Raw genomic sequence first — 25,518 nt, forward strand, 5'->3', positions numbered from 1 at the left:
TGAGCGGGAAACGCAGAGGGGGGTTGGCGAAGGATGAAAATCGGTGGATTGTCGGGTGAGAACTGCCTTCGTCGCCCAGCACGGAGTCTCAGGGCATCACCGGTGACCTGTAGGAAAGCGGGTCACACGGTCAGCCCGAGTCTTTTCACGTTGCTCCTAGACCCTCGTGACATGTCCACGAAGGGGTGAAATTCAGCAGCACGTAACCGATTTCTAGGAAGTCCCCATTGGTGCAAAACATTCAGGAACTCGAAGGTTTGAATTACGTTAGACTCTTAAGTGACGAGACAACTCAAAGGACTGAGAACATCTCTTTATTGTGAACTTAAAAAAAAATAAATACGACTGTTACTGATTTTCGTGAGCAGTTTCTCTCGACATCTCAGTTCTGTAGGCTGTTTAGACTGTTCTCTGGCGGAAGCAAGGAGGCGCCCGGGGACCGCGGGAAGGTGCAGGGCTGGCGGTGCCAGCTCGTCGCCGGCCTAGTCGAAGAGGCTCAGGTCGATGTGGAAATAGACGTAAGGAAAGTAGTCTTGGTTGCTGAGCTGCAAGCCAGGGATCTCCACAGACGCCTGCGACAGAGGACACGGGCCTGAGCCACCTGCCTAAGCCCGTTTCCCGGCTTAACCTTCCTGGTACTTTCTGCTCCCCTCCACCCCCCATTCAGACACACCCTCTTGTTGAAACGTGCAGCACTCGTGACGTGTAGGTTTTCCTAACAGCCTGGCCGGTACCATTTTTGGAAAGCAGCTCCCACGTGGAGAGCTTGGCCCTGCCGCAAAAGGCAGCTTTTTCCGAATGATATACTCACATCCAGTATACTCGCAGCTGCTACCTGATCCAGGTGTCTGAAGACGGAGTTCAGAACCTCTCGTAGACGTTTGGTGGATGACTTCTTATGAGGCTGCAGGAGCACTGCCTGGAAGTTCACCGGCAGTCCATACCTGTTCAAAGTGTGCGGAGGAGTTACCGCAAATACGGGCAAAGTAACCTAGGAGTAAATTCTAGTAAGAATGACAAAGCATTTCCCAAGCAGTCATAGCCTAGGAAAGGAAAACTTAGTTGAGAGGAATATCAGAAGCGAGACAAATGACTGGATCTCCCTGTGTGGACAAGTCTTTAGAACGTGCCCACCCACTGCTCATAGTGCCACCTTTTGACCACGAGGCCAAGAGGTCTTCCCAGGTGTGTGTGGGGCTCAGAGGGAGGCCGTGGGACCAAGAGTCTGCCTCCAAAGCGAGTCATTTTTCTCCATTAAAAGGACAATGCAAACACCACACAAATCTGGTGGATCAAGATTTTTATTTGTTCTTTTATTTCAGCTTTTTTGGGCCGCACCGGTGGCATAGGGAGGTTCCTGGGCTAGGGGTCAAATTGGAGCCACAGCTGCCAGCCTACACCACAGCTCATGGCAATGCCGGATCCTTAACCCGCTGATCGAGGCCAGGGATCGAACCCGCATCCTCATGGATACTAGTTGGGTCCATTTGCGCTGTGCCACAGGGGAACCCCACTCCGGGTTATCTGACCCGTGCCTCCCAGCCCCGTGGCACAGTCCTCGCCATCACAGGTGTCTGAGATGATGGGGAGAGGATGCGGAGCCCCAGGCAGACAAAAGCACACTGGCAGCCACGTGGAGGATGAGCTGGAGGTGAGGACCAAGGAAGGGGGTGTTGCCCTTGGCAACAAGTGGGGTTGGGGGGTGGGATGCAGGCCCGGGGTGGGGGGAGGGAAGGGACGGGAGCATGAGGGCGCAGAGGCGTCCAGGCAGCCCTGAGGTTTGAGGAGGGACCAGAGGCCGCTGGCAGGAGGCAGATAGGGAGCAGGGGACTGCGAGGAGAGGGGGGCCAGGGAGCCAGGTGAGGCCTGTCGGGAATGAAGGGCAGGGGCGGAGCTCCCACTGTGGCCCATCGGTAACAAAGCCAGCTGGTATCCATGAAGATGCAGGTTTGATCCCTGGCTCCGCTAAGTGGGTTAAGGATCCACTGTGGTGTAGGTTACAGACAAGGCTCAGATCTAGCGTTGCTGTGGCTGTGGTATAGACAGGCAGCTGCACCTCCAACTCGACCCCTAGCCGGAGACCTCCCTGTGTGTGAATATGGTAGGGAGACACGGAAGCTGGGGCAGGAGAGCAGGGCGGTCGGGCGGGTGGATGGTGGGAGGGAGCCTGAGGACACCCCCGGGGGTGGTGGGGAAGGGTGAGAGCACCCAGAGGCGTCTATAGCCGAGGGGCGCTGGGGCTCGCAGGCCAGAGCAGGCCAAGCTCTGGCAGAAGGGGGCAGCCAGTGTGCGGTGCTGCCAAGAGCCCCCGAGTTCAAAACACAGGACATGTTCAAACACAGAAAGCAGGCTTCAACAAATATTCCGAGTCTGTTTTTGTCAAAATTATGCATACCTACAAATTAACAAAACCAAACCAGGAGTTCCCGTTGTGGTTCAAGGAGTTAAGAATCCAACATAGCATCCTTGGGGATTCAACCCCTGGCCTCTTCATTCAGTGGATTAAGAAGCTGGTATTGCTGCAGTGTAGGCCACAGATGTGACTTGGATCCTGCATTGCTGTGGCTGTGGCGTAGAAAATTCTATATACCTCAGGTGCAGCCATAGAAAGAGAATAAATTCTAAAAATTAAAAAAAAACAAAAACAAAAACAACAAACCAAAGCCTAGGAAGGATGCTAAACACCAGCAAGTTAGTAGCCTTTTCTCTTGGTGTTAAAACTGCAGCTGATTTTTTTCATTCTTTATGCTTATCTATAGTTTCTAAAATTTCCAAAAATAGTGAACCTATTTTGCGTTTGTAAAAGGAAGGAAGGAAGGAAGAGAAGGAGGAAAGAAAAGGTAGAATAAGTTTGGTGATGATGGTTCTGTTTGGTTGGGGTTTTAGTTTTTCCTGCAGCCTTGAGGATTGGGCCTTAGAGGTCAAGGACAGAGACGGTGCTGGTGTTTCTTCCAGGGGCCCCTGGGCCCTGGCCGGCTGCACAGAGGGGTGAGGGGTGCAAGACACCAGCCCCATGGCAGGAAAGGGACAGCACTGGACAGCGGGGGCCTCAGGGCCGAGGAAGGGGCATTTGACTCAGAAACCCCTAAGCCTGTTGCCAAGAGCCAGGAGCTGCAGAAGAAGAGGGCAGGAGAGCCAGAAGTGTCCTAGAGGAGGCTGGAGGGGCGGGAAGGTGGGGGCAGTGGCCCAGCGCGGGGTCCTCCCACCCCCAACAGCAGGAGAGCCCGGGGCGGGCATCTCCTCCACGCACCTGAGCACAGACTCCACAAACACTCTCAGGGCCTTGATGTGGATCCAGGCGATAAAGGCTTCGCTGAAATTCACCTTGAGCCACCGGAGCAGAGGGCCCTGCAGGGACAGGAGAGCAGGTGACCCTTTCTGGCCATTCTGCCCCAGGCCAGGCCACCAAAGGATGCGGGTTTTGACAGAGGGAGCCCTGAGCCGAGAAGAAACGCCCAGGGGCCAGCAGAAGCAGCGAGTTGGCTGGACAAGGCCAGGGCAGGGGCCCAGACCCGAGTTCTCACACGCATGGGGCCACCACCGACCGGGCTGAGGGGCTAGGCAGCCCCTGACCTCCGGGCTTTCAGCAGGCAGCTAGCAGGCTGTGGGGCACTGCGCTGCCAAGGAGCCCTCTTCTGGAAGGCTCCACCCCAAGTCCTGCCGTCATCCGCCAGTTGCCAGGGGGATTGTCACAGCCCCCCTTCATGTGGCCACAGCCCCTCAGGGTCACAGCAGCTGTCACTACTGCTGGTGTGGCTGGTCCTCTGGGGATGCTCAGAGTCTCGGAGCAGAGGCTCTGAGCTGCCCCCTCGTGGCCTCCAACTGCCCACAAAGGTCAGGGGTGGGTCCAGCCAGGGCACCCACCACCGCCCCCCAAGCCAGGACCTGCCCCATCACCAGCCCCAGCCACCTCCAGCCAGGACAAAGGCAGCCTGACCAGCAAGCACCAATCATTGCTGGGGGAGGGGGGGAGGCCCGCTCCAAAGAGGCCCCTGCAGCTTAGAAGGAGGAAGGCGTGATTCTGGGGTCCTGAAATTTAAGACCTCAAAAGCCACATGAGATAACAGGAAATGCGAGATTCGCTTTCTCCAAAGATGCCTGTGCGGGCGAGGACATGCAGCCAGGGACCCGGGGCTCCCGGGGGGGGGTTGCTTACCTCACCCTCGCCCTCACTCTCTCTCTCTCTGTCCGTCTGCCCCGCAGCGGGCCTATCGGGGTTACCTAGCGGGGTTACCTTGACCCTGTGGTCCGGGAAGGTGGAGGATCCCTTTTTAAGAGCAACACAGGAAGTTTGCTAAAGGCACAGAAATGATTTATTAATCTTTCAGCAAACACGCAGCACAAACAAACAGAAATTGAGTTCACAGCCTGCAAAGCCCGTGAGGGCTGGCTCGGGACCACTGGCCCTCGGGACTTGGGTGCCACACGGGCCGGAGGTGTGATGAAGCCAGTGGCCCCAGGGGAGACAGGTGTTAAAGTCCTCGGGTTCCGGGTTCCAGGGCAGAGCCCACAGCCCCTCCCTGGCCTGGCCTGGCCTGGCCTCGGCCAGGAGCACCCCCACCTTGGCGGACGTAGGCCGGGAGGCGTCCGTGGACCCAGCCCCACCAGCCGGACTGTCGGCCGCGTCACCCCCACGCCCGGCCCACAGTGGCCTCCTGGGCAATCGGGGGGCATGTAAGCCCGTTACAGCAGAGCACCGGTCAGCTGTGCCGTGGGGACATGCCGCCTTCATCATCTGTCCCTGCAAAGCACGGGAGAATCCCATCCTGGGCTCTCAAAGGCAACTGAAAGCCGGGACCTAGCTCGTCTGCTCTGGTTGCCAGGTAACAAAGGGACGCAGGGCACTGGTCCTACCACCTCCACCAGGGCAAAGGGGAAAGAGAGTCTTCAGAGGCTGGGACAGGGCTGTCCCAGCTGGGCCCTGCTCGCCCGTGCACCACAGGAGCCTTGCAAAGACCGGTTTCCGAGTTAGTGTCTCCTTCAGAGCCCCACTGCCCCGCCACGGAGGCCGGGCAGGGTCCCCAGGGCAGCCAGCAGTGTGGAAGTCTACACCACGGGGAAAGAGCGCCAGTGGGCAACCTGAGACCCAGGCGCGGGCGGCAGGCTCAGGTCTATCACCTCGATCCCCAGGGGGTCTGTGCTGGCGGCCAACTCGGAGGTGGTGCCAAAGGCCCGCCCTGGACACCTGTGGAAGCGGCCACTCTCTGGCCCCCTCCAGAGACATGAGGGCAGCGCGGGCTGGGACCAAGCATGGGGGGGAAAGCCCAGCGGAAGAGGAGGCTGGGACATTCCTGGGTTGTTAGTGTGGGGTGAACGGAGGTGAGGGAGGAGAGCCTCCGGATCTCCGCTCTCGTTGAGCATCCCTCCTGGCCAGGGGCGTCCAGCCAGCCTCAGGCGAGGGGCTCCCACCCTTGCCAAACTCAGGAGGGGGCGCCAGGCCCCGGAGCCTCAGCCTGAGCCCCACAGGTTGTGGATCTAAGTATATGTTCCCTTGCTGTGCACATGCGTGTCCACACGTGTGTGTGTGTGTGTGTGTACACGTGTGCCTTTTTGCTGGCCAGAAGGAGGGCTGAAATCCCCCACAGGCACCTTTATATGATCAGTTCCCGCTGCCTCCTCAAAGGGGGGCGCGCCTCCGAGGACCCCATTTCAGCTCCCCCGCCCCCTGCTGGTTCCCACGCCTGAGGGGGTGACTTCTCTGGAGTCCCGTGCAAAGGCCCCCGACCCAGAGATGTCAGGCAGGACGTGCAGAATCCCCCCACCCGAGGTCGCACCAGACCCATGGCAAACCCTCGGGAACCCTTGCTTTTCATCCAAACCCCCGCTCCCAGCCTCGTGCTCACACGCCCTTCCTCGGCCCGCCCTGCCTCGCGGGCGTCTCTGAAACCCCTTCCCGGTGGGGCTGGCAGGGAGGGGAACTGAAAACATCCCGCCCAGACGGGACCACGTGGCCGAGCCCCGCTCCGAGCTGGAGGACGCCAGGTCCGGAACGAGCCCATTTCACAGAGTCAGGGCTACACGGTTCACGTTCCAAAAAGGAAACCCTGCTTGGCTCCCTCTTGAGCCCCGCTGCCCCCACCCCTGCGAGAGGCTGTGAGCGGCGGTGGTCGGGAGACTCTAGGAAAAGCCCCCGCTCTCGGCTGAAAGCCTAGGGGAGGTCAACACAGGCGCTGGTGACAGGGGATGTCACATCACGCCCGGGAATCACACCGATGAGGCGACTAGTGCCTACTCGCAGCAGGTGCTCCTGCCACCTCAGGGGACAGGCGGGGTCCTCTCCCGGGGCCAGGGCTCCTTCCCCTCTCAGAGCCTCACCTCCTCACCCGCAGAGCGAGCTCAGTGCCCCGCTGGAGGGCAGAGCCGGGCTCAGGGGCATCTCGCCCATCCAGCAGGTGCCTGGCGCTGGCTCTCGGCTCGGGTGTTGCCTCTCCGTTACCAGTGCTTGTCACCCTCCCCCAGAGCCTGCTCTGGCAGCCCCAGGAGCACACGTATTCCTGGAGGTGGGGACAGCGGGGGCGGGGAGGTGGGGACTAGGCAGGAAGGGCCCGTTGGTGCAGGTGTGCAAATCCTCCCAGCCCGAACCCGATACTCACATATTGTTGCTTCTTATCCGACAGCAATCTCGTCATCTCTTCTCTCTCCCTTTTAACTTCGTTTTCGTCATAGTAAAATTCACGGACAGTGAATCTTAAGAGACACAAAGGGGAGGCTTTGGCTCAGAAGCTTCCAGTCGGAGCAGAGACCCCCTGGGGTGGAGACCAGCCCAGCCCGGAGACACCCAGCCAGGCCGGCCCTTACTTGTTCTCTTTGGCTTTGGTTTTGAAATCATCAATCACTTTTCGAAACAGAGTCACGGTGAAGAGGCCGCCCTCGTTGTCCTCCGCAATCAGTCTGCGGGGAGAAGCGTTTGTCCAGCGGATGCACCACCAGGCCCCGGAGCGGGGCCAGGAGGAGCCTGTTTTCACCCGGGGCTGCAGCGGGGAGCCCGCGTCCCATCCGCCTGGTGGCCCGGGTGCTGGGGCCCCAGCAGGGCCGAGGCCAGGCATCCCTCCCTTCTTCCTATTTCCTAACTCCCGGCTGTGTGGTGTTGGCGGCCTGCGCCCCCCTCTCCCGTCTCCTGTTCCTTCCACGCTCCCTCTGGGCTCAGGGGCCTGCAGGGGATCTAAGTTCAGACCTCTGAGGTGAGGATAAAACTGAAGACGTGCCCAGATCTGGGGTCTGGCTCCTGGTCAGGAAAGGCCCAGAGCAAGCAGCTCCCGGATCTTCATTACGTCGTGGGCGGAGCAGGGCGCCCCGCCTCTGATGTGCCGAGCTCGTGATGAGGCCGTGCAGGGGTCCCGCTGGTGGAAGCTCTCCCACCCACGATGGGCAATTCACGTCCAAGGTCATCATGTTTAACTAGCCACGTCCTCCCGGGACCACCTTGATGCAGGACCACCCTGGCTGCCATCCCAATATGGGGCCAGCTGTCTAAGCATCTTTGGGTCCTGCCGGCCAGGGGCTCGTGGGCATGGCGACCAGGTCACGTTTCCTGCTTCTCAGAGCCCACACCTATAGGGGCTGCTGAGCCCAGGCTCCAGACACCTTTCCAGAATAATCTCTGCAGACTCTCAGATGCCCTCTAACCATGAAGGGCCAGGGGGTTCTAGTCTGAGAAGCCAAGCCACTTCCTGAACAAGCCTCTCTGGACAGGGGTTTCCAGCACTTGGCCGTGGAGAGCCAGCACCGGAGAGCCGGGAACGCACCTGCCAAGCAGGCCAGCTTTGAGGGCCAGCTCCTCTGCCTGCTGGTGTGCCCTTCTCCTCCGCAGATTCGGCTGCCCCTGCTGGCTCACTGCTCCAGCTCCCCAGTCACAGGCTGTGACTGTCCTGCTCCCGGCACCCCTCACTTTAGCCCTGATTGCTATCTCTGAGGCTGTGACCCTGGGAGACACAGCCTTGTGGCAGGTGCCCCAGGCCAGACACCTTCAAGCTGGGCTGGGAGTGGGCAGGGTTGCCCTCAGGCTGAGCTCCACGTGCTGGAGGCGGACAAACAGCACAGTGGCCCGAGACTCACTGTGAGATCATTTAAAGTACCAAGATCTTTGAGACTCAGGAAAAGGCCTAGAGAATCACCAATGCCCATGTGCCCCACCCCCAGCCTGGGTGAGACGTAAAACAATTTTCATACGGTAGATGCCTCAACTGCCCTCCCCAGCTGCTTCCGCCCTGAGGGCACTGCCGTGCTAAGTTTGGCTGTTTCTCAATCTCAAACACCCCGTAATTCTGTGCGCCTGCCTTTCTCAAGTCACATGCAGTTTAGCTTCCCACTCTTCTTTTTTCGTCTTTTTAGGGCCACAGGTGCGGCACATGGAGGTTCCCAGGCTAGGGGTCCAATGAGAACTAGAGCTGCCGGCCTACACCACAGCCACCGCAAGGCCAGATCTGGGCCGTGTCTGCGACCTACACCGCAGCTCATGGCAACACAGGATCCTCAAGCCATGGAGCGAGGCCGGGGATTGAACCTGCATCCTCATGGATATTGGTCAAGTTCCTAACCTGCTGAGCCACAGCGGGAACTCTCGTTTCCCACTTTTAGATCTTAAGTAAATGGCTTTGTGCTGTGTGTTCCTAGCTGCAACTTGCCTTGCGTGTAACATCACAGGCTGAGGGTTCCCCCTGCCTGCATGCACCTCGAAATCGTTGGGTTCCCCAGCAAGGCTTCAATTGGCTCCTTTATCCCTTCTGCTGTCACTCTCCCAACCCTCACTGGCCGCTCCTGCTCTGGCCCCAGCAGGCCACACGCTAGGACTCTTTTCGTCCCCTGCTGGAGCTCTGCGACCATCACAGCCCAGCCTTTACTTGACCCAGCTCAGCACAGGCCCTGCACACACCGAGAGCCAGAAGGTAGTCTGGGGGGGCTTCCTGGAGGAGGGGGCAGGGGAGCAGATTTCTTAAAGCTGGAAGGAGGCTGGCACGTGCCTGAAGGTGTGGCAGTGAAGGAACTCCAGGCCGAGGCACAATGGAGGAGGGCTGAGGACTCTGGAGGCATGTTTAGTGGTCAGGCACCCTGAAGCACCCACACATGTGCACCTCAACCCCAGGCCCTGGGGTCTTACTTACTTGGTTGACCGAGGGACCACCATGTCCGAGAGGGATTCGTAGGTTTTTTGCCATTGTGAGTAGCTCGGTCTGCAAGAGCAGAGAATCAAGGTTGTGGTCATCCATGAGGGAGTTTCCTTGTGGCACGGTGGGTTAGGGATCTGACACTGTCACTGCAACAGCCTGGGTTGCTGCTGTGGCATGGGTTTGATCCCTGGCCCAGGAACTTCTACATGCTGCAGCCAAAAAAGGGGAAGCAGCAGAGTTCCCATTGTGGCTCATATGGTTAAGAACCCGACATAGTGTCCATGAGGATGCGAGTTCGATCCCTGGCCTTAATCAGTGGGTTAAGGATCCAGTGTTGCTGTGGCTGCAGTGTAAGTCGCAGATGTGGCTCTGATTGGACCCTTACCCTGGCAACTTTCAAGCGCCTTGGGTGTGGCTGTAAAAGGAAAAAAAAGGGGGGGGCATAAGTGGCACATATCTTTCCTTGAGGGACGGAGGGGAGCAGGACTGGGGACCAGAGAGTCCCAAGCATCCCCCGAGGCTCTGCAAGGACCCTGGGGCCTCCTCCACCCCCATCCCAGGCCCAGCCTCCCCATGAGACCCCAGGCACCACGAGGGGCCTGCAGGGAGGACGCAGCCAGATATTCCTGGGCGACGGTGGGCACGCCCACGGGCCTCTCTGGACTCTGGACAAGGGAATAATAACAGCCCCCCGACCCCAGGCTTGTTGAGCTCTGGCATCTGGCACACAGCGGATGCTCAAAAATGGCTGCTTCTGTCCCTATTACTGCCACCAGCACTGTCACCTGCCTCCATTACCCCCGTAGCTGCCATTCACGGCCCTGATCCCCCTGCTTCCTCTGGGCCGGGCAGGGTGAGTTTCCTCCTGCGATCACCAACCCAGGCTGAGAACCCAAACCGCCACCCTGCCTGGCCCGCTTACTTGGGGACAATGACCAGCAGTGTGATCAGATACTCCGAATCCAACACGAAGTCGTCTTTGCTCACAATGTCGCTCAGCGTCCGAGTGAAGAGGTTTCCCCTGAATCCACGTGGGACAAAGGGTGTGATCAGCAGAAAGGCACACGGGGGCCGCGGAGCCTGGGCCTGCGGGAGGCGCGGACCCCCAGCACACCCACGGCACGCAGGTGCTGGGACCACGGGGGGGGGGGGGCAGCAGGAGACGGGAAGGTTCAGGATGCTCCCCGGGGAGGGGCGGGGGCCCTGAGCCAAGGGCTCCCCTCCCCAGCCCCCAGCTCTGTGTCTGGGCGGCCTCAGATGCTACCACCAGCCACCGGCGCTGAATCTGACACCTCGGTCACCCGCGCTGCCCCGACACAAGCGGCCCGCTGTTGGGAGGGGCTCGCTGGTGGCAGGCAGCTTTGGTTACTCAAGTGGCAACGCGGCGGCCAGCTCCCGACGCCGCCTGGACCAGGCTGGGCAGAGACAGGCCCAGAGAGGGCTCCGTCTCACTTTACACGCCTTACGGGTCCAGCAGCCAGGGGACATTCACCTGAAGTTGCTGTGTATGTGTCCAGTGGAACCCGGGCTCGCCCAGGTCATGGTATTTTTAGCACAGCGATCTAGGCTGCTGCATCAGCAAATGAGCCAAAACACGGCTGCGGAGACGGCCCGCAGCGTCAGCACGCGGACCACGAGCTAAACGAACCCATCAGTCCTCGCCGCGTCCCCAGGAGAGAGCTCGCATGCCCTTGGCCTCAGCTGGGTCTGGGAGCTGAGATCCCCCATCCGGCCACTGCACCCCGCAGCCGAGAGGAAAAACAAAGCCATCCCACAGAGGCTCTGCAGACTGCCACGACGAAGGCTTTCTGCCCAAAGCTCCCTTCCCTGCCAGCAGAATCAGATCCAGAGTCTGGGGAGACGGGGAGGACCCTGCACGCCACTGCAGCCCTGTTCAGGAGCACGCTCCAGCCTCCCTAGCAGGAGCTCACCTGGCTTCTCCTTACATACCTCCCACAACAAGGCGCTCACTACCTCTCATGCCAGTCCTAGCGTGACCCTGGGTTTAGGCTTTTCCTCTGGATACCAACCCCCCATCTCGGGGACTGTTGTGTCCACGCCCCCTCACAGCCTCTTCCTGCCCAGTGTGGGGGACACCCCAGGGGACCTTGAGGAGCTGAGAGAGGCTGGGAGACACAGGGAGACACCTTGTGGCATCGCGTTCCTCTCTGGGCACAGGCAGGGAGCGGCCCCCGTCTTCCCTCCCTCTCATGCGCCCATTCCTCCCAGGCCAGCAGGCAGCTGCTCTGTGTCTGGCTGGCTGGCACAGACGCCGGCTCACCCAGTGATCTGAAAGCGCAAGCCGGGCCGCCGCCCTGCCCTGCCAGGCTCGAGGCCCGGAGGAGCGCGGAACACCCCCACTCACATGGATTTCTTCTCCAGATTCTCCAGGTTTGTCTTCAGAGTGTTGTAGGCGGCGGTTCGGGACTTGAGGTCCGTCTCAATCTGTGCCAGTTGCTGTTTGGAAAAGCAAGCGTTTAAAGATTTGGTTAAACTTTTAAAAATTGCTGCCAATTTGCTCCTGGTGCACTTAAGAAAGAGCCCTGCCTCCTGCCTCGTTGCCAGGATGGCTTAGGTTTGTTTCCTCTGTTCTCCCAGGTCTTCCAGCCTTTGGTCCCCTGCGAGCCCACAGTGAGCTCCCGGGAGGCAGGAAGGGATCAATACCCCCCTTTTGCGGATATGAGGCTCGAGACATAAATGCCTTTTTCCAGGTTGGCTCGGCCCGCTGAATCCTGTCCTGCTCTCAAGCCCATCTCAAACTGTCAGGGCCCCCACGGCCCCCGCTTCCACCCGCTCTCAGGCTCTGCCGGAAGCCAGCTCGTGCTGACCGCCTCTGACCTCCCTGGGCACCGGCCACGGCCCAGCGTCCTGGCTCAGCTGCACCCACAGCAACCCCTTCCTGTCCTGAGAAGGTAAGAAGGCTCTTTTCAGTGTGGAAGCAGGTCCCCAACCTGCCATGAAGAATCCTCCCACATTCTGGAAGTTTCAGGAGCCTGTCCCCAGTGCCCTCCTGCAGTGGGCAGGGAAACGAGACAACCAGAGGCAGGGCCGTCTCTCCGGATGCCTGGCCCCAGGGGCCCCACCTGCCCGGCCAGGGGCGATAACAGTGAGAGGAAAATGCCCACCAGGCCCAGCCCAAGGGATGCCCTCAAAACCCAGCAGCGGTTATATGACCATCACGGCCAACGACGGTCTCGAGGTCCCTGAAGCCAGCAGCTCGGCACACGGAGTCCTTCTTACACATGGAGCTGCGGGAAAGCTTTACAGACCCACCGGCCCCGTCCCCAGGGCTCACACTTCAACAGCGGAGGCCACAGCCACAGAGCTGGTTCAACGCCCGGCACCCACGCCATGGAACACTGTGTCATGACACACAGTGGCCGCAAGCTGGTCCTTGGGACTCCTGGGAGACGGTGCTCATCTCCTCCCTGTGCCCTCCTCAACCCCAAGTTCAGGGGCACCTCCCTGCTGGCTTGTACTTGGGTCCTTTCTATAGCTGGGAGGAGCCACTTTGGACCTTTAAACCCTGGCTACCTTTAGGGAGATTAAAAGGAACAGAAGTGGGGGTGGTAGGTGATGCCTGGGGAGGCCTTTAATGTTTTTAATCTTTCCATTTTGATTATGCTTTTTTTTTTTTTTTAAATGGCCACGGGTGTAGCCTGGCCAGGGATTGAATCCAAGCCTCAGCTGCAGCAACACTGGATCCTTTAAACCCACTGCACCCGGCGGGGGATTGAACCTGCGCCTCTGCCTCAATCCGAGCTGCTGCTGCAGTCAGGTTTTTTTTTTTTTTTTGTCTTTTTGCTATTTCTCTGGGCCGCTCCCGCGGCATATGGAGGTTCCCAGGCTAGGGGTCGAATCAGAGCTGTAGCCACCGGCCTACGCCAGAGCCACAGCAACGCGGGATCCGAGCCGCGTCTGTGACCTACACCACAGCTCACAGCAACACCGGATCGTTAACCCACTGAGCAAGGGCAGGGACCGAACCCGCAATCTCATGATTCCTAGTCGGATTCGTTAACCACTGCGCCACGACGGGAACTCCTGCAGTCAGGTTCTTAGACCACTGCACCGCAGCGGGAACTCCCTGATTATGTTTGATTTTTAAAATAAGATTTATAATTTTTTTTAATGTTTAGAACCCTCTTACTTTAAATTTGGAGGAAATTACAAAAGCAGTGCACAGAGGGCCCACAACCCCGCTCCACCCACTGCCAGCGTCTCATCTAACAGGATAATACCGTACCTAGGAAATCGACATGGGGACAAGCCACAGGTAGCGATTTTTAAAATAAAATTTCTGTTTAAAAAAAAAAAAAATCCAACAAGTAAAAAATTCCACCGTGTCCTTATTCTGATTTTACCACAAGCCAATGAACAACTACAGAGGGGGTGTTTAGAAACCGAAAAACAGTGAAAGAAGCTAGGGCTTCGGAGCCACTTGGCTGAATTCGAAAGCCGGTCCCAACTCTGGCTGTGTGACGTAGTGTCAGCTCCTGAACCTCTCTGAGCCGAGTGCCCCAGATGTACCAGGAGCTAATACAGTCCACCAAGCAGGTCATCCAGAAAGGCAAGTCCTTTTCTCCACCAGATGGAGCCCCTCAAAGGCCGCCTGGGTCTGGGCCATCGCTGCAATTCCCGGCAGAGCGGCTGGCCCCGGGCAGTGCTTTGAGAACGTGTCCAGAACCAAACCCCCAGCCCTGCTCCTGCTGGCACGTGGCCGGCATGCAGTCCCATCACGGAGTCCTGAGACCCCGCGCACCCCCTGCACAGCACCCGGAGATGCTTCAGGAGGTGCAGACACCAGCAGCCTGGGCCCCGAGGGGGTCAGCACGGAGCAGGCCCCCAGCGGCCACCGTGGACATGCGTGTGGTGGAGACAAGACACCGCTTGCTATGTTACACCAGGAGATTTGGGGGCCTTCTAGAAACTACAGCATGACCCACCCGTGGAGACGGCGCCCCCCCATCCTTGCACCTCTGCCTTAAGGGAGGCAGGTGGGCTTGGTTCCCAGCTGTTGCGAGGGTCCAGGCCCAGCCCTGCCGTCATCAGCAAGGGGCGCCTCCCAGGTGGGGACACCTGCTCAGATCACATTTGGTGAAGGGCAGTCCTCAGACTAGTTAAGTCTCTAGTTAACAGCCTCAGACGTCGCATTGGGGGAACAGGCCTGAGCCAGTGCCACGGGCGTCACTGAACGCTCCTGCTGCAGGACAGGGCGAGGGGTCAATACCCTGCCCCACTGGCCTCAGAGAGCTGGTTCCTGGTGCTGGAGCCAGGCCTGGGCTTCCTCAGAAGCGGTGCCAGCCACACAGGACAAGCAGGACCCGCATCCCATGGCAGTGCCATGCTACATCGCCTACAGGGCCGGAGGATGCCGCCCAACCTCTCAGCAGCCTCCCGTCCCATGGGGGTCATTCCAGGCACACGGACACCGCCTTCCAAACCACTGCCCGCCTCTCCCATCCTGCTTTCTGCCAAAGCCACTCTCTGGGTCCCCGAACTGGAGAGAAACCAGGTTCTGTCCTCTCCCACTGCTCGGCTCCCCGCTCTGCTCCAGAGCCCTCATCACTGCCTGCATCCTCAGAACAGCCATGCCGGGGGCGTGGGGGGCACGGTCGTCCCCAGGGGACGCAGAGCACAGCCCTGACCACCCGGCCTGGCTCGGCCTGGCCTGGCACGTGCAGGCAGGTGCAGCCGGCCCACATACCACCACGTGCTCCAGGTTGGGGGTGGAGGTGAGCAACGCCCTCCTGGATGCCACACCTGGCACAGGTGCTCTGGGAGTCCCTCCTCTCGGGGCCTTCTGGAATCACTACCCAATTGTCCCAGGAGGAGCTGGGACCTCTGTGATGCAAGGGGTGCCCAGTGAGCCATACCTGGGCTCCCCCGCATTCCCAGGGCCCTGCTGGCAGGGGACCCGAGGGACTGCACGGGCTGGGTCGCAGCGGCCCATCTCCTTGGCCCGACCCGCCCGGCCACACCTGGGTGACTCAGCTGCCCTGGGACAACAGAAAGGCTCTGTTCCTGGGCTGGCCGAGATGTGCACCCAGCCACCCAGCCAGGAGAGCTGGCATTTCTGGGGCTCAGCGTATCTTGAAGGGAGAGGGGACAGTGTCCACAAACCATCAGCCTCAACTTCAGAATCCTCATCAGCGCCCACCCTCGGGGAAAGCAACAGGACTCCACAAGTGGCAAGACACCCACAATGTCCCCAGAGGGATCTGCCTCGGAGCTTTTATTCCGGAAGCAGGAGCTGGAGGCCGCAGCTCAGAAATGGCACCCCCACGGGCAGTAGGCGCTGGCCTTGCTATTGCCACCAGTAGTGGGACACCTCCCAGGAGTTAGGGCTCCTAAGCCAAACTTTCTCTCCCCCCGCAAGCAGTTTTGGTTAAGTAAACAATCACCTTGCGGGGAGGGGCGAGGTGTCAGGGTGGGGCTGCTTCTTTCAAAGGGAACCACAGTGGAGTTCCTGTCGTGGCGCATCGGAAACGAATACGGACTAGGAACTGTGAGGTGGTAGGTTCGATCCCTGGACTCGCTCAGTGGGTTAAGGATCCGGCGTTGCTGTGAGCCGTGGTGTAGGTCACAGACACAGCTCAGCTCTGGCATTGCTGTGGCTGTGGTGTAGGCTGGCGGCTACAGCTCCAATTCGACTCCTAGTCTGGGAACCTCCATATGCCGCAGGTGAGGCCCTAAAAAGGGGGGGTGGGGAGTGAACAGGGACTGGGTCTGGAGTCAGAACCCTGGGGGCTCAGAGCAGCCAGGGGAGAGGGTCCTGGAAGACGCAGCCGTCCTGCCGAGTAACAGGCTTGGAAGAGGTGTAGTGAGGGCAGGTGGTCACCAGCCCGGTCCCAGGGCTGCCCTGAGACCTGGGGGTCTCTGACCTTGCCCGGGGCATGCACGGCTACACCTCAGACCCACTGGGCCGGGCAGGGCTGGCTGGAGGCCAATGGGGAGGGACCGCACCCAAGGTCACGAGGCAAGCACCCCACCCAGCACCCCACCTCCTGGAAAGACCCTCCCTGCCTCTCCAGGGTCCAAACACGTGTCGATTCACCCCAGACAGTTTATGTCCCCAGTCTCAGAAGTTTGTCCCCCGAGCAAGGGCCTCTCTCTTACCTTTGCCAGAGTGTCCACCACGCTCACCAGCGGCTGCTTGGCAGGATACTTGGCCATGTCCCACTCGAAGTGGGTCACGAAGGAGGTTAAGTCAGCTGGAAGAAGAGGGGCACGTCTCAGTGGAGGAGCGGTCTTCCCACGTGTCCTGAGACCCAGGCGGCCACACCTGGGCCAAGCGTCCCCACTTCAAGCAAGGAAGCACTCAGAGCAACAGAAGGACGGACTCCCCGACCCGGGGCTCCCGGGAGCACAGGCATGTCCCGTGGGAGCAGAGGGCTGAGCCAGCCACCAGCCAGCACCCCGGCCAGTCCCCAAGACCCTCGGAAAAGCCCGCCACCGTGCAGGGGCACCCTAACACGTGCTCCCCCGTGCCCACACTCCAACTCAGACGACTCGGCCCGAGTTTGATATCCACGTAGACAAGCTGGAAATGCCCTGGGGCTCAGGGTGGGGAACCCGCCTGCGGGAGGCCAGAGGTGTCTTTGAAATGCTGATGACACCGATTCAGCAGCCGACGTCTAACCGCGGTTTAGACTGGGCAGGTCGCAGCGTTTCATCTAATTGACACTCCAGCCCTGGTGGGTATTGTCATTGTCATTATCGCCGCGTCAGAGGAGGAAACGCTGGCACAGGGTACGTCACATAACCTCCACCAGCAAAGGAGACAAGGAACGCGGGGAGCCGGCAGCGCCCGCTCCTTCCCTGCCACGTCCTCATGCACAGCCCTGCTGCAGGGGGACAGGGAAGCCACGGTCCCTCGGCCCTTCACAAGGAGCCAACTCCAAGACCCCAGAGGGGTCCTTCAGATTCCAGCAGTGTTGGGATTGATGAGAGCGCCTCTGAGACGCCAAGGGGGGGGCCCCCCCCTCGACCCAGGTGGACCCGGGTCCTTTAAGGAGACACCACAGCCTCCCACCCCCCGGCCCTGTGCTCACAGCAAGGAGGGGCCCTGTGAGCGCACAGCAAAGGAAGCAGGTGCCCACCAGGCACCCACCAGGCACCCAGCCTTGGCCTCGGACCTGCAGCCTCCAGAGCTGTGAGATAAAGGTCCAGGGTTTAAGCCTCCCGTCTGTGGTATGTTGATGTGTCAGCCCAGCTGACTCATACAGGCGTTTGTATTCGTTTGGTTTGAATATGGGTTTGGGGACTGCCACACTAGCGCAGGGAAGTCACATCCTGGGAAGGATCCAGGCCTGGGAGGAACTGAAGGAAGGCCTAGCTGAGAGCAGGTGTGGCCTCAGAGGCCCTGAAGGTCACAAAAGGCTCTCCGTGGCCATTGGCTCCCCCATCCCCCTACTGAACCCTACACCGTGGGCCAGGCCTTGGGCAAGCACGGCGGGCACCCACGTCCCATGCCGGCCACACGCTGCCCACCCCACAGGCCCGGGACCAGCCTGCCTCAGGCAGATGCCCGGCAGGTGTGGGAGACTCCTCCTACTCCCCCCCCCACCTCCAGACCCTGCCAGCACAACCTCTCAGCCCTTCACACCCTCTCTCGTGACTGCGCTTGTGCAAAACATCAGGCTAAAGCTGAGCTGCTCCTGGAAGCCTTGTCCCCCACTTCCCGCTGGCCTGGGTCCCTCACACTAATCAAGCCACCTTTGATTCTCTCATTCTTTCAGCCTCCTTGAGGGCTGATGACTCTCTCTGTGTCCTCAGAGCCAGGGACAGTGCCCACGGGGACAGTGCCCACGGGGAGCAGGTGCCTCACAGAAGCATCTTCTTAGTAACCTTGGCTCTTGTGGGGCTGCTTGGAGGAGCTACATTTCAGAAGAGCTCTTATCTCCAGGCATTTTTGCCAAATCCAAGGCCTTTGGGCAGTCAGAGCACAGAGACTACATCCCCCTTCCCGCTGGAAGGCCTGTGATTCCTTTCATCCTCAGCCCGTCCCTGTGGAGGTGCCCACGCCCGTGGTTTGCACTCCTGTCACAGCCTGGAAGCCTGTGGGTCTGTCCCCCAGGCCTCTAGCCCTTGGAGGTGAAGCAGCTCTGAACGGCCAGCACCCCACACAGCGCCCGGGACTGGCACAGGGGCTGATGGAGGAGGAGGCTCCTTGCAGAGCCTCTGGCAAGGACTCTGGCTCCCTCCTCCTCTGACCCCTCCGCTCCCAGGTCATCGGGAACGCCAGCTCCAAGGCGGCCTGGCGCACATCCCCCTTGGTGACCATGTGGTCTGAGGACAGTGGTCCACCTAAGAAAGCGGCAGCCCCCGGGCCTTCCTGCGCTCCCAGCCCTGTCTGCTCCCCTCCCCTGGCCAGGGTCAGGCCTGGTCTCCAGGGGCTTGGAGCGAAGGCCTGTCCCAGGCAGGCTCGCCCCGAATCAAAACACACTGTACACAGGCGGCTGCCCTGGAGCAACAACTGACCTCACCCAAGAACCCAAACAAGGCCTTCCCGGCGGCAGCGTGAGCAGCCGGGCCTTTGGGAGGTCACGGCTCGGTGCACGTTCTAGGGCCCCGGCCAGACCTCGGTGTGTTGGCTCAGACTCTGCTGCGATCAAACGTGAAAGTGCCCTTCCCCGCACGAAGCAAAGCGCAGCAAGAGGCCCAGGACCCACAAAAACAAAAGGTGCTGAAGCAAAGAGTCCGTAAAGGGATTAAGTCCATTGACGAGGGAGAAAACTGACCCTGGGAGGTGACCTGCCGAGGTGACCAAGGACCAGGCCTGACTGCTCTGAGGCCAGTGCTGCTGGCCCTCCAGAAAACACCGCCCCGGACCTGGGTGTAGCTTGGGGGAGGTCAGATTAAAATCCCACCTGCTGGGGGCAACAGTGAGCCCCTCCAGTTAATGCCCTCGGTCCCTAGCGGCGCAGGTGCTCTGCACAAGGCAGAGGTTTCCCCGTCGCCCCCAATCGTGTCAGGACCCCCTGAGCGGTCTCTTCACTGCAGTACTTTTCAGAGCCTTTACTAGGCAAAGATACATCACGACTGCTCAGGAGCCGGCCACGAGCCCTGCCCTAGCATCCTTTTTTGCACAGGGCTGGTGTGCAGAACAAGCCCGGGAAGCTCTGACCTTGAAGGTCATGGGGTCCCAACTCCCTGGAGGCTTTTGAGATAAGGACACACACACAAACAAATAAAGCTGAATTTCCTCCTCCCGAGAAAAGAGGCAACTCTGGCTCTTAGAGGCATTTGGGCTGGGGATGGATACTATGTGATAATAACACTGAATTTCTTCTTTTTTTTTTTTTTCTTTTTAAGGCCGCACCTGCGGCATATGGAGGTTCCCAGGCTAGGGGTCAAATCAGAGCTACAGCTGCTGGCCGACACCACAGCCACAGCAACACAGGATCCCAGCCACGTCTGCGACCTATACCACAGCTCACAGCAACGTCAGATCCTTAACCCATTGAGTGAGGCCAAGGATCGAACCCCAACCTCATGGTTCCTACTCGGATTCGTTTCCGCTGTGCCACAATGGGAACTCCAGAACATTGAATTTTAATTCTCATGAACTTTTAAGTAGAATGCAAGCATTTTGATCATTATTTTAATGTAAGCTCAAATCCTCAAGACTGCATTTTTATGCAGAAAAGTAGCTCTCTAATGCTAAGTAGGCTCTTCTGTTTAGGGCCCTGTGGGTTAGGTGCTGGGAAGTAAGATTTGTTGATCTACTGAACAAAATAATTTTTTTTTCTTTTCTGTTTTTGAAACGCTTTCTCTCTCTCTCTCTTTTTTCATTTGGCCAAATCTTTAGCAGATGGAATTTCCCAGGCCAGGGATCAAATCCAAGCCACAGCTATAACCTAAGCCACAGCTATGACCGATACCACACCTGCAACAATGCCGGATTCTCAACCCGGTCCACCACAGTGGGAACTCCTATTGAAACTCTTATTTGCCATAAACCTGATAACCGTATTTTCCAAAGCTGTTGACTGGCTTTGGCTATATTGACGAATAGTTTGAGAGGCAAAGCTGTTCTCTTTTTCTGAGCAAATCTATCAATTTTCTTTTCTTTTTAAAATTATTTATTTTTTTCTCTTTTTAGGGCCGCACCCACGACCTATGGAGGTTCCCAGGCTAGAGGTCGAATTAGAGCTGTAGCTGCTGGCCTACGCCACAGCCACAGCAACGCCAGAACCTTAACCCACTGAGTGAGGCCAGGGATCGAACCTGCATCCTCATGGCTGCTCATCAGATTCGTTTCCACTGAGCCATGACGGGAACTCCATTTTTTTCCTTTTCTTTTTTACATTTTTCTTTTTCTAGCCACATGTGTGGCACACGGAAGTTCCCTGACCCGGGGTCAAATCAGAGCTGAAGCTGCCAGCCAACACCACAGCCACAGCCACCGCCAACACCAGATCCAAGCCACATCTGAGACCTATGCCACAGCTGTGGCAACGCTGGATCCTTAACCCCACTCAGCGAGGCCTGGGATCGAACCTGCATCCTCACAGACAGTACATTGGGTTCTTAACCCGCTGAGCCCCAACAAGAACTCCCCAAATAATTTTTTTTTTGATTAGCACTGGCAGGAAATCTCAGTGTAACTAACAGATTGCATTTGGGAAGTCATTTCATTGACTTCTAATCCATAAGATTTGTACTCCATCCTAAAAGGATGTGCTGCTGGCTTTGGTTCCACCAGTCCGAGCAGGCGGGAGAAAAAAACCAAAGCAAATGGTACTTTTCTGAAGCAGAACCCAGAAGTGGCTTGTTTGGGCAGAGGGACCTTCCTGGGACTCTCTGAATGAATGAACCCACAGAGCCACGCAAAGCCTGGTCTACCAAACAGCTAACCTCCAAGAACAGGCAGAAGGATGCTGGGACAGCCATCAAGGTGAGCAAACCGCAAGCCCAAAGATGCAAAGTCCATCTTGCTCTCCAGGTCAAAGCATCCCCCACGCCAGGAGGCGTGTGCAGCGCAGCTGGGGGAGGCAAGGGAGATGCAAGAAAGGAGGAGGGAGAAAGAGTCGCTCTCCGTGTTATAGGGATTTGGTGAGCAAGCTACGAGGTTGTCACTTGAGAAATCCATCGTAACCTGATCACTGGATCCCTACAACCAGACTGAGATTCCACCTTCCCGGGGACATGCGGGCGCCACACTGACCACACACACAGCAAACAATGCACAACGTACTCTTTAAATATTTCATTTTTTCCTTCAAACCTGCAATGTAATAAGGTGGCGTTATTAGACCACATGGACATCCAAAGCCAAGTTCAGGTTTAGGAAAATGAACATTTCCATTGATAATTTAAACAAGCAAATAAAAGCCTTTCAAATGTTCCCAGGAGGGAAAGAACATGAGTTTATATGTAGTAAATGATACTCTTTTTTTTTTTTTTTTTTTTTGGCCGCAGTGTGCAGCAGCTTGATGTGGGATCTCAGTTCCCAGACCAGGGACTGAACCCAGGCCACAGCAGTGAGAGCACCAAATCCTGACGCCTAGACCACCAGGGAACTCCCAGTGATATAAATACTAAATATGGAATATATGCCTTCATTTTCAGTATACTCATGCTGAAGGATAGTCACAGGTTTAATTATCTCTACAGATATTTAAACACCTAAATTCGAAGGTTTCCAAAGACTCAAAGTTGTTTTGGTGTTTTGGTTTGTTTGTTTGTTTTGTCTTTTTAGGATATGGAGGTTCCCAGGCTAGGAGTCTAATCAGAGCTGTAGCTGCCGGCCTATACCACAGCCACAGCAACTTGGGATCTGAGCCGAGTCTGCAACCTACACTGCAGCTCACAGCAATGCCGGATCCTTAACCCACTGAGGGAGGGGATCGAACCTGCGTCCTCATGGATACTGGTCCGGTTCAATAACTGCTGAGCCACGATGGGAACTCCTGTCTGCACATTTTAAGTGCACTCAGATTGTATGCACTTTATTAAGGCACCTCAACATCCTTCGAACCTAAAGATTTATCCCATCTGCATAGGGGAGACAGAACTTCCGAAGGCAAACACGCTACACCAAGTGGTTTGTGTCTAACTTACTGGAAACAACTAAAGAGTTCATTTTGAGGCATTCCCAGCAATGAAGGCATTTTTTTTCAATCTCATTTGGTGAAAGAGATGTCGATTGTGGGCAGAGATGGAATAGAGACCAGAGGTAGAGAGAGAAGGTGGGTGGGCCAACCAGCCATTAAGCCCCCTCGAACCCACTTTCATTTCGGATTTCACTGCGGAGTTCAGCTACAGGTAAGAAAGGCCAGAGGCTTCAGAAATGAGACAGCAGGATTATAAACTTGTAAAGGGCCCTGTCTTCCAAGCAGTGGTGCCACCAAGTTCTAAGTGGCGCAGTTTCACATCTGCCGATACTGCTCGGCCACGGCTGGGGCCACTGATGGATGATGATGAATGAGCTGGGAAAACACGGGTAGGGACACTCCAGGGACCTACCTCCGTTGGCCAGAAGGTTCTCCTGGACCTTCCCCTTCGCATCTTCCATCACTTCCACCACGCTCTGGGCCATTCTCTTTATGAGGCTTGGGGGAAAGAACAAACAGCTGGTTATAGCGTAGGAAACTGCCCTCGGAATACCCTCGAACGCTGGGGGCGGCAAAGGAATGAATGGAGCCACGCTTTGGGAGAAGAATCTGGCAATACATTTGAAGAGGCTTCAAATGCGCACCAGTAATTCCACTTCTGGGAACCTCTCTTAAGGAAATAGGACAAACAGAAGAAGCTTTCTGAAGAAAAGGGTTTCTTCCCAGCAATGTTGTTGACAGTGGAAAAACTGGAAGCCACTGGAAGGTTGGACAATAGAGGACTGTTTAAGTAAATGATGGTAAACCAAGCTGAGGAATGATTAGGCAGCGGCAGCCGCTGAAAATAAGGTTTACAAGGAATTCCTAATACCGTGGGACAAGGCATGTATTATAATATATGGGAAAAAACCAAGATATAACGTGAACAGGCAGTGTGGCTGCAGCTATGGGACAGCATTTCATCCTCTTTTCCTTATTTCCTATGTTATTCCAGTATTGCTTTGATAATTAAAAAATTAAAACTTTTGAAGTCTTCAGAAAACATACTGGAGGCTTCAGAAAGTCTGAGAAAGGAGAGTATGAGAGGGAGGCAAAAGGGTTCACCTTGGCTGTGGGCTCAAATGTATGTTTTTGGCCAAATTTGTTTAATCTCTTCGAGCCTCAGTTCTTTGCTCTGTAAAATGTGGATGATACTCATTTAGTAGGATTATTATAAATAGTAATATAGCAAGGGAGTTCCCCTTGTGGCTCAGCAGTAAGGAACTCAACTCGTATCCATGAGGATGCCGGTTTGATCGCTGGCCCCGCTCAGTGTGCTAAGGATCCAGCATTGCCACGAGCTTCAGGGTAGGTCGCAGACGTGGCTGGGATCGGGCGTTGCTGTGGCTGTGGTGGTTGCAGCTCTGATTTGACCCCTAGCCTGGGAACTTCCATATGCTGCAGGTGCGGCCCTTAAAAAAAAAAAAAAAAAGCTTCCTGGGAGTTGGTGGCAGGTAACTCAAGATGTGCTCTGAGCAGCCTGATGGAGGCATGCAGGTTCTCTTCCCTCTGGCTCCCCAGTAGAGTCCACAGGAAAAGTGGAGGGGGAGAGAGGACATCTGGTTCCTTTCCAGTTCCAGACCTATGTCCTCTCATCGCCTGCAGCCTAGGAGAATGACACCACCTCTCCATCTGTCTGGGTTCAGCCCACATGCAACTCTATGGTCCTTTATGAATAGACCCTTCTCAAGTTATCCTAATTGGAGTATGTCTTCTGTTATTTGCTAGACCTTTGACTCTATAAATCACTCCTTCATTCACTCCTTCACTTAGCTAATCCCATACTCGAAGCAACTGTGCACCAAGCATTGACGACAGTGCTGTGAACCTACATGCTCTAAACAACACAGCCCCTGCTCTCAGGGAGCGTCTTTCTGAAACTGTCAACAGTTCCTCTTTGTCCTTATTATAGGGATGCCTGCAGGTTGCTGTCTCCTATTTCCATATCCTCTGTAACACTCTGAATAATTTCTTTACATGAAGGTTCTAGTAACTCCAGCCCCATCGGCAATGCCCAGTGCACAGCAGCGGTTCAGGAAATGTTTGCTGAACAAATAAACAAACTCTTGCAATTCATAGCACTAAATAACACCTTTCCTTCTTAATAGACCGAAAAGGAAAACTCGCTTGTTATTTTGTCAATGACTCCCTGCTGTTTCCAATTCTAGCTTCCATGAAGTTCTTAACTGTAGCAAGCACACCTACTCCTAGGCGTGCACACCACCATGGAACAGCTCAGAATAACATGGTCTGACAAAGCTTACCTGCTGGAAAAATTCACCATTGCACATAACAAAAACGTCCCCTATTTAGCTGTGATCATTAATTATAGTCAGGAGTGAACTGTGACATTACTAAATCAGAAACTTTTTCTCATTGAAAGGAATCTAAGAGTCTATACGCTGTTTAACTTTTTTCACTCCATGGTTCATTGTGAAAACCTCTACGGGTCACAGGAGAGCTTCCTCATTCCTTTCACTGACTGCATAGCATTTCCTTGCAAGGTTGTATCATAACTAATTATCTGTACTGAACAGTTGATGGAGTTTGCAACAAAACACATACGTTGTCCGTTTGTGTAGGCGCCTATGTAGAATAAATTGCTAAACGTCTCCTGGAATACAGGGTGTGAGCATTTACACAATTAACAAATAACGTCCAACTAGCCTCCAAGCATCTAGAGCCAATGCACCCTCCCACCAGCAATGGATGAGAGTGCCTTCGTGCTTAAGCCCTTGCCAACAGGAGGGATCATGGATCTTTGTAATCCCTGCCGATCTGACTGCTGAAAAATTCTATCCCACTGTCGCTCTGACTTGCATCTCTTTGATCATCAGGGAGGCTGGACATCTTTTGATCAATTTATTGACTCTACAAATAGCTATTTTCTTCTGGAAATTAGCATGTTCCAGTCTTTTGTTGGCTTCACTACTGGCTTCTTCATTTAAAAAAAAAAAAAAAAAGATTTTTGGAGTTCCCTTATGGCCGAGAGGTTTAAGGATCTGGTGTGTCACTGCAGCAGCCTGGGTCACTGCTGTGGTGTGGGTTCGATCCCTTGCCTGGAAACCTCCACATATCATGAATGTGGCAAAAACAAACAAAAAAACAAATAAACAAACCTTAAAAAATTATTTTTAAGGGTTCTTAGGTGTTTGGAGGACTCAATTCTTCAGACTCTGTTTTGAGCTAAGTAACATCACTATTTTAAAGATGAAAAATTAAGACTTAAGAGAGCTAAAAGTCACTCTACACTGGCTAATAAGTATCAGAGTAGAAATTGATCTCAAATCCACATGACTCCAAAGCCATGC

General features: G+C 56.2%; 1 protein-coding gene across 3 annotated transcripts in view; it reads right to left on the bottom strand.

Moving 5' to 3' along the window:
- Positions 1 to 298: 298 nt before the first annotated feature.
- ATP6V1C2 (ATPase H+ transporting V1 subunit C2) overlaps positions 299 to 25,518 on the bottom strand; it is a 50,188-nt gene continuing 24,968 nt past the window's right edge. For 2 of the 3 annotated variants that reach the window (XM_047782652.1, XM_047782651.1), the window contains exons 4-14: positions 22,581 to 22,666; positions 16,227 to 16,321; positions 11,473 to 11,564; positions 10,030 to 10,128; positions 9,102 to 9,170; positions 6,799 to 6,891; positions 6,594 to 6,687; positions 4,157 to 4,294; positions 3,251 to 3,348; positions 812 to 944; positions 299 to 572 (exon numbers count right to left, since the gene is read on the bottom strand). In XM_047782652.1, the coding sequence (XP_047638608.1) occupies positions 483 to 572; positions 812 to 944; positions 3,251 to 3,348; positions 4,157 to 4,294; positions 6,594 to 6,687; positions 6,799 to 6,891; positions 9,102 to 9,170; positions 10,030 to 10,128; positions 11,473 to 11,564; positions 16,227 to 16,321; positions 22,581 to 22,666 (1,087 nt within the window). In that variant the 3' untranslated portion in view covers positions 299 to 482. The remainder of the gene's footprint in view (positions 573 to 811; positions 945 to 3,250; positions 3,349 to 4,156; positions 4,295 to 6,593; positions 6,688 to 6,798; positions 6,892 to 9,101; positions 9,171 to 10,029; positions 10,129 to 11,472; positions 11,565 to 16,226; positions 16,322 to 22,580; positions 22,667 to 25,518) is intronic. The other variant, XM_047782653.1, reaches the window with a different exon arrangement.

Source organism: Phacochoerus africanus, chromosome 5, assembly GCF_016906955.1.
Source record: "Phacochoerus africanus isolate WHEZ1 chromosome 5, ROS_Pafr_v1, whole genome shotgun sequence".
NCBI classification, from domain to species: domain Eukaryota; kingdom Metazoa; phylum Chordata; class Mammalia; order Artiodactyla; family Suidae; genus Phacochoerus; species Phacochoerus africanus.